Genomic DNA, 8,288 nt, shown 5'->3' with positions numbered 1-8,288 from the left:
CAACAAATACACACAACTCCAATCAACTCCGACCCAACTCCAAACGGGTTAAGGAATGTATGCAATCCGAGAATCCGGAAACCAAACCCAATGGGCCAAACCGAGTGCCACTAGATGTGCGCTACTATGTTGACAGTCAATTTAATACACTCAAACAAACAGACAGCAAAATTTTTATTTGACAGTTTTACCATTCATCTTTTTATCTCAATCAATGAAATATAATTTATTATTTTAATCATATCGTATGCAAATTACTTTTCGTTTGTAAAATATATAGTCCAGGTGTCGTTTTGGGGGCACTAACCAGCTTCCTACTTGTTGTAGATGTACACCACCAACATAAACACCAAATTCATTTCATCTTGTTTTATCTTATTGCACAAAATCCTCCCATTATTTAACTCACCAAAAATCTAGGGTTCATAAATTCAAATTTCGCTTTCTATCACTAGTCATCAATCCCATCATCATGCGCCCTTATTTATCCGATTGGCACACCGGTTTCACACGATTTAATTCGGTTCGTTGATCTCCCTTTCTAATTTTCTTTAATTTTATCATTATCATTATTAGGTTGATTGCGCAGCTAATTTTAGGGTTTCTAGATTGACTTATTTATATCTATATCTATTTCTGTTTATTAGTTGGTTAAAAGGTGCGCACGTTAATAAATTTTGGATGAAAGTTGCTGTATCAATTTCAAATGCTCTAATCAAAATATCTTATTTTACTTTGTTACTATATTTGAAATTGAAACTATACATATATTATTTTCAGTTAATAATCATTGATGAATTGATGAATCTTTTACATTTAATTTTAATATTTTAATTTAATATACAGATAAAATCAAAAATAAAATCGAATTTCCAAATCGGAATATATCATGGCCAGCTTCTGAGTAGTGAAAATTCAAGGTCAAAGATGTATGCAACTATGCCTGAAAAGATCCCTGCAGATACAGTAAAGGATGATCATGTTTCGAATATGTTGGTTGATTCGTTTGGACGATTACACACGTATTTAAGAATATCGTTAACAGAACGCTGTAATTTGCGTTGCCAGTATTGTATGCCAGCTGAAGGTGTGGAGTTGACTCCTAATTCGTTAGTTATGTCACGAAATGAAATTATTCGGTTAGCTAATTTGTTTGTAAGTTCTGGAGTGAATAAGATTCGGTTAACGGGTGGGGAGCCTAGTGTAAGAAAGGATATTGAAGAGATATGTTCAGAGCTTTCGAGTTTGAAAGGTTTGAAAACGCTTGCGATGACTACGAACGGGCTTGCTCTTTCGAGGAAGCTTCCAAAGTTGAAAGATTGTGGACTTAATTTACTTAATATCAGTTTAGATACACTTGTGCCTGCTAAATTTGAGTTCATGACGAGGCGTAAAGGGCATGAAAGGGTCATGGAGTCGATTTATAGAGCGGTGGACCTCGGATACGATCCTGTTAAGGTATGCATATTCTTCATGGTTTTATTTCTTCTTTTTTAAGAATATCGTTAACAGAACGTTGTAATATACGTTGCCAATATTGTATGCCAGCTGAAGGTGTGGAGTTGACTCCTAATTCATTAGTTATGTCACGAAATGAAATTATTCGGTTAGCTAGAGATGGCAAGATGGGCGGCTCAGAAGATTTGGTAATGGGTCAAAATGGATAATTGGTACGGGTCACAAGTCACAACTGCCCGTCTTTGGTTGAGTCAAAACACTTTGTCTAGAATATTTTTTTATCTGATAGTGTCTAAAACCATAACAAAGTCGTGTTTCAGCAATGAACTAATTACCTGTTTTTAGTGATATAGAAGGATTTAGTCATTTAATATAAACTTTGGACGATTGACACCATTTAGTTAATTCTTTTTATTTATTTATTTTAACCTTTTGACTACTTATAGAAAAATTGAAGTACATAATCACAAATGGGTCTAAATTATCCCCTCTTGTTTGTGTATAGAATATACGGAGTAGTAGTTTTAAGACATGTGAAACATGGGTTTGTTAAAGATTTTTAATGGAACATAAAAACTGATTAAAGAATAGTTTTAAGAAAACAATACATTTGTACATATAACGAACTACTTTCCAAATCTTTTTTAGGTCATAAGTAATAGTATCATTTACGCTGTTTACTCAACTACATAAAAACATGTTACGTTGTTTATTTATAGTAAAAAGCTTATTAATAAAAAATTAAAGAAAATAAAGGAGTACAACCCTTCAAACCTTTAATATGTGGTCGGATTTTACCAAATATTACATAAAAATCTAACCCACATTGTAAAAAAATAACAAATACGGAGTAATAAATAAACAGATTTTACTTTACATTTATATGTTTTTAAGCTATGACATCATTAAAATAACCCTATGCAGCCACATCATCTTTTAACTTCTTTAAAATGAGACATCATCATTATCCTAGATAGTATTGATAGATTGTAACCTGGTCTAACATTCACATATTTCTATTTCTATCAGGTGAATTGTGTCGTGATGCGTGGGTTCAACGATGATGAAATTTGTGATTTTGTAGAGCTAACAAGGGACAAACCAATTAATGTACGTTTTATCGAGTTCATGCCTTTTGATGGTAATGTTTGGAATGTCAAGAAACTCGTATCCTATGCTGAAATGATGGACGTAGTGGTAAGGTAGAATTTCAAATGAACCCATTAATTTCTTGATTTTGTTCCATATAATTTTCGCCACTAATTATTACCAAAACAGGGTAAACGGTACACAGGAATTAGGAGAATTCAAGATCACAAAAGCGAGACTGCTAAGAATTTCACGTTAGATGGGCATCGGGGCACTGTTTCTTTTATTACGTCAATGACAGATCACTTTTGCAGTGGTTGCAACAGATTACGACTTTTAGCTGATGGGAACCTTAAAGTGTGCCTTTTTGGACCATCAGAGGTATATTGTGCTTTATTAATAAGACCTTTTTCTGTAAGAGTTATCTTTGCATCATAGGTGGCAATTTTGACCCATTTAAAATGGTCAAAAGTTTCTTAAAGTGTCTTTTTGATGCATAAAACCTTCTAATTTTCGAAATAATATATTATTTACCATAGTGTTAATAAAAATGTTAAAAAATTTGGACAAAAGTTTGTTGGGTCATCATCTGACCTGTTCAAAGAGTTGCATGTTTTGACTCATTATTCAACCCATTCATTTTGCCACCTCTACTTTTCATAATCTCTTAGAAAGTATATTTAATTATCAAATACTAGTTACAGTAAGTATATTTAATTATCAAATACTAGTTACAGTAGCGGCGGTATGACATTCAAGTTTAAATTTTATATAAGAGGTGAATGAATGTTGTTCAGTGTGGATTATGTTGATCTATTGACACGTTTGTGTCTATTGGATTTGAACTATGCTAAATATAGGAGACTTCTTCATATTGCCAAAAAAGGTAGAAGGTTTTCCGTGTTCGGGCTACTTGGGAGGGCGAGTAATCCGACCCATACTTTGATGTATGTAGCCCAGCAAGATTACTCCCTGGCTGTTTCCAACCCTTCCCTGGCCACCACTAAATATTCGTCCCAGACGGGATTTGAACCTGAGACCACTTACAAGGAACGCAGGGCCCCAACCAGTGGGCTATCTAGTGATAGTTCTTCATCTTGCCAATAGAAACAAATGGTGTTCCAGGTGGATTCTTTATTTATACTGCTACCATAAATTGTTTGACTTGTTGCGATTAGTGAAACCTCTTTTACTAGCTCTAATACAACCTTTTATGAAAACATTTCCAGGTTAGTTTGAGGGATCCTATTCGTGAAGGTGCTGATGATGATGAACTGCGACAGATTATTGGGGCAGCGGTAAGTTATAACATCTCCATGCATAAGTTGTTTGATATCAATCTGTATACAAAATAGTGCTGCCTACTTTATGACTATCATGTTAACATATATACTAATTTTAGCAACGCCGTTTATTGATCTGTATTTTACATAAGACAGAGAACACAAAATTTTCATTTGTGAGGTTGGATTAAATGTTGATGCTTATGTTTATTTCAGGTTAAAAGGAAGAAAGCCGCTCATGCGGGAATGTTTGACATTGCCAAGACACCAAATAGACCAATGATACATATTGGTGGTTGACTTGCCTTTTCTATTTATACATGTAAGAGTTTCTTATTTAACTAAGATGAATATTATTAAACATAGTAAAGTGTGAACTTAGCCATTTTAGACTTTTAGTGCTAGAGAAGGGAATTACAAGCAACCTTTAAAGTATTCATCGTATAATAAGTTTAATATTTGCAGGGCCGGATATTGGGCCGTATAACCCGTGCAGCCGCACAGGGCTCAATATTTATAGGGGCCCAAAAAATATATTCTAATGTTGCATACCTAGGCCCATTATCCATACATGAGTCAATTTGATAATTAATAATTCAAAAAACTAAAAAATAAAATACACCATGCTACGTTTTCTATTGGATTTGATACTACGTTTTCTACGTCACCATAGGCAATATACAGTAAAGATGAGTTTCGACTGAAACATTGACAATAAAAGAATAAAATGATGTGTTTACATTGGTCTTTTGTATAAAACTTATGATCAAAAGTCTAATGAAATTGTAGTTACTCTTTTCAGGTTTTTCAGATTGTTTGGCTGTTCACATAGAAACTTAAATACACGAGTATAAACACGCATACATTAACCAAAGAGTACAAGTGATATGTCAGGCAGCGCAGGACTTGGCTTGCGTTGGCGTTTTGTATTATTAATGTTGAATGTGCATCCTTTATAGCTTTGCAAATATTCGTTGTATCAACATTTAGGCTTGTTTGTATTAATAATACGAGGCACGTGTGTTTTAACAACTTTGGGCATTTACTTCAATACTATGTTTTTATTATGCGACAAGCACAACAGAAGGTTTCATGCAACTCGGATTTACTTGTAAGTTGTATTTAGGGATGGCGATGGATGTTTCATCCATGGCCATCCACCCGATCCGATCAATTTATAATGAATATGGATGATGTAAATTGTTGGAGATATTCGGATCTTCGGATCGAGTTTTCTAGCGAATTCGATGACTTTCGGGTGTTGAATTAGTTGAACCAATCAAGAACGATTGATTAGATCGATGCCTAGAGTCGTTAATTCGACTTGTATGGGTTTTGGGACAGATCTAGTTGAGAGAAACCGGCTGAAACTAATTGTGTTTATTAACCCTAAATGTGAGACATTAGGGTTCCTTTTATACTCAGTTGGGCCTGATCCGTACGGATGCACGATGGATCCGTGCAGTTGCACATGCAACCGTGCGGTTAAAACTTGATCCAAACTCGTGTCGGTTGATATAACTAGGGACTTATTATGCATCAACATAAATGAACGTTTAACAGATATGGATATGAATATAGATGGTCTATATATTCCGTTGATCGGATATGGATGACAATTTATCATTCACGGATATATCCATTATCACCCGAAATACATCTATATATACATATACAAATACTAAAATATATGCGTTTACATTTACATATCGATATACATATACATATGACCTACAAATTCTTAATTTATTAACGAAAATAAGGGTTGTGATGGTCATAATTATTAAATTGTTATTAACAATATTCAAAGTTACATATTAAATGGTCATTAAAGAATATTTTTTCTCGGAGGCGATTGTTTTTTCTCGCAACTACTCAACGGCGCCAGTGGTTTTCCAGAAAGATGGGAGTCCGATCTCACTATCGCAAGGATGAGGACGGTTGGAATATTAAGGTAAGGAATGGTAACAAGGAGACTAAACTGATTCCCAATCCTTATAAGAAATCTGACACTAGGGTTACACGGTCTACGTTTTTTGTTACTAACTTTCCGGATAGAATCGATAAGAGAGGTCTCAGATTGATTTGTGAACCGTATGGGGACATCGTGGATTCGTATGTCGCTTATAAACGATCAAAACAAGGTAAGAGATTTGGATTTGTTAGGGTTGCTGACGTCAAGGACGAAGAAAGGTTCGCTAGGGTTTTGTCTACGATATGGGTGGATGATGTCAGACTTTATGCTTCAATCGCAAGGTTCCAAAAGGATTCGAAGCAGAAGTTTAATGATTCGGGTTTGGATAAACGTAACCACGTCCGTGACAAGAAGGAATCTGTCAAGGTCGATAACAATGTTTCAGGTACATCATGTAACAAGGATGCAGGATCATATGCTAATTCTGTAAAGGGGGTGTCTAATGGTAACTTTCATGCTAATAAAGTTATCCAGAAGGTCACTCTCGTCGAGCAGGATTTGATCCAACTGTCGAATTCGATGGAATCGATGCTTATAAAGTTGAAAGACATTGCCACGATGGGTTGCATTCATAATGCTATTAGAGAAGAAGGATTCGAAAATGTGGGAGTTAAGCATATCGGTGGATTGTGGATTTGGTGTTCGTTTCCTTTGGTGGATGTGTGTACCGCGTTTAAAATAAACACGATGATGATCTCCCTTTGTTCGTTCATTAAACCGCTCTCTTAAGAATTTCGTGGTTGATGAAAGATTGACGTGGGTGGAGATTTCCGGGATGCCATTATGTGCATGGAAAGCATCCGCATTCAAAAAAGTTGTGCCAACGGTTCGAAGGTTTATGTTTTGAAGCGGATTCGAAAGGTGATCCTCGGTTGGATAGAATATGTGTGGCTACTAGATCGAATGCGTTGATTGCAGAGGAGATCCAAGTGATCATTAATGGGGTGATATTCGTGGTCCATGTTAAGGAAGTGGGTAAGTGGACGGCTACTTTAGAAATTGATGAGGATGACTCAGATGACGAATATGTTTTTGTGCCATTGATGTTTGAGCAAGGGGTTCACAACAAAGTGGTTGATGAGGTGATTGTAGATCAGACTGTTAAAGAGAATCCGGGTGTAATGGATCAGAAGGATGAGATGTGAAATGTCCCGTTCATATTGATTATAAACATTCCATATTAATTGATTTCGTTGCGAGGTTTTGACCTCTATATGAGACGTTTTTCAAAGACTGCATTCGTTTTTAAAATAAACCATATCCTTTATTTTATCAACAAGGTTAAAAGGACACCACCTAGATTATCCAGAAATGATAATCTAAAAATATCACACTTACACACTACCAATACATATTGGTTTACAATATTAATATGTTACAACAAAGTAAATCTCGAATGCATTTTTAAACAATATTATACAAACATGCTGACACCAAATCTTGTCCATATTTTAGCATGCAACAGCGGAAGCTCTTAATAATCACCTGAGAATAAACATGCTTTAAACGTCAACAAAAATGTTGGTGAGTTATAGGTTTAACCTATATATATATCAAATCGTAGTAATAATAGACCACAAGATTTCATCTTTCAATAATATACAATCTGTATAAAAATCATTTATATGGTGAACACCTGGTAACCGACATTAACAAGATGCATATAGAATATCCCCATCATTCCGGGACACCCATCGGACATGATAAACTCGAAGTACTAAAGCATTCCAAATTCCAGAATGGGGGTTGTTAGTTCCCGTAGATCTACCTTTAGGATTCGCGTCAATTAGGGGCCAGTTCCCTAATTCTTAGGCTACCAAGCTAAAAGGGACATATTCGATTTCGATCATTCAACCATAAAATGTAGTTTCACGTATTTGTGTCTATTTTGTAAAACATTTATAAAACTGCATGTATTCTCATCCCAAAAATATTAGATTTTTAAAAGTGGGACTATAACTCACTTTCACATATTTTTACTTCGTCGGGAAGTAAGACTTGGCCACTGGTCGATTCACGAACCTATAACAAATATGTACATATATATCAAAGTATGTTCAAAATATATTTACAACATTTTTAATACGTTTTAATGTTTTAAGTTTATTAAGTCAGGTGTCCTCGTTAGTAACCTACAACTAGTTGTCCACAGTTAGATGTACAGAAATAAATCGATATATATTATCTTGAATCAATCCACGATCCAGTGTATATACGTCTCAGGCTAGATCACAACTCAAAGTATATATATTTTTGGAATCAACCTCAACCCTGTATAGCTAACTCAAAAATTACTGCATATAGAGTGTCTATGGTTGTTCCAAATAATATATATACATGGGTCGATATGATATGTCAAAACATTTGCATACGTGTCTATGGTATCCCAAGATTACATAATATATTAGAATACATGTATAATACAATATGAGTTAGCTAGGATATGATTAATATAGATTTGTTACCAATTTTCACGTAGCTAC

At 34.7% G+C, this 8,288-nt stretch overlaps 1 protein-coding gene across 2 annotated transcripts; it reads left to right on the top strand.

Moving 5' to 3' along the window:
* The first annotated feature begins 366 nt into the window (after window positions 1-366).
* Window positions 367-4,998, top strand: LOC139861879 (GTP 3',8-cyclase, mitochondrial-like). 2 transcript variants are annotated; one of them, XM_071850404.1, is made up of 7 exons: window positions 367-523; window positions 847-1,458; window positions 2,488-2,655; window positions 2,737-2,928; window positions 3,777-3,845; window positions 4,047-4,152; window positions 4,633-4,998. In XM_071850404.1, the coding sequence occupies exons 1-6, from the start codon at window positions 473-475 to the stop codon at window positions 4,128-4,130; spliced, it is 1,176 nt and encodes a 391-aa protein (XP_071706505.1). In that variant the 5' UTR covers window positions 367-472; the 3' UTR covers window positions 4,131-4,152; window positions 4,633-4,998. The 2 variants fall into 2 exon arrangements, with proteins under 2 accessions (XP_071706505.1, XP_071706506.1); XM_071850405.1 differs by lacking the exon at window positions 367-523 and adding an exon at window positions 562-658.
* Window positions 4,999-8,288: the final 3,290 nt, after the last annotated feature.

The sequence above is a fragment of the Rutidosis leptorrhynchoides genome, chromosome 8 (genome assembly GCF_046630445.1).
Source record: "Rutidosis leptorrhynchoides isolate AG116_Rl617_1_P2 chromosome 8, CSIRO_AGI_Rlap_v1, whole genome shotgun sequence".
In the NCBI taxonomy this organism is placed as follows: Eukaryota; Viridiplantae; Streptophyta; class Magnoliopsida; order Asterales; family Asteraceae; genus Rutidosis; species Rutidosis leptorrhynchoides.
The sequence above is the reverse complement of the archived record's forward strand: the minus strand, read 5'-3'. Positions and strand labels throughout refer to the sequence as shown.

What these genes read in the sequence shown, in the direction of transcription:
- LOC139861879 (XM_071850404.1), top strand. Translation starts at nt 473, where the DNA reads ATGCGCCCTTATTTATCCGATTGGCACACCGGTTTCACACGATTTAAT. An exon ending in TCGGATACGATCCTGTTAAG is followed by an intron (nt 1,459 to 2,487) that starts GTATGCATATTC and finishes TATTTCTATCAG; the next exon opens with GTGAATTGTGTCGTGATGCG. An exon ending in GACAGATTATTGGGGCAGCG is followed by an intron (nt 3,846 to 4,046) that starts GTAAGTTATAAC and finishes TGTTTATTTCAG; the next exon opens with GTTAAAAGGAAGAAAGCCGC.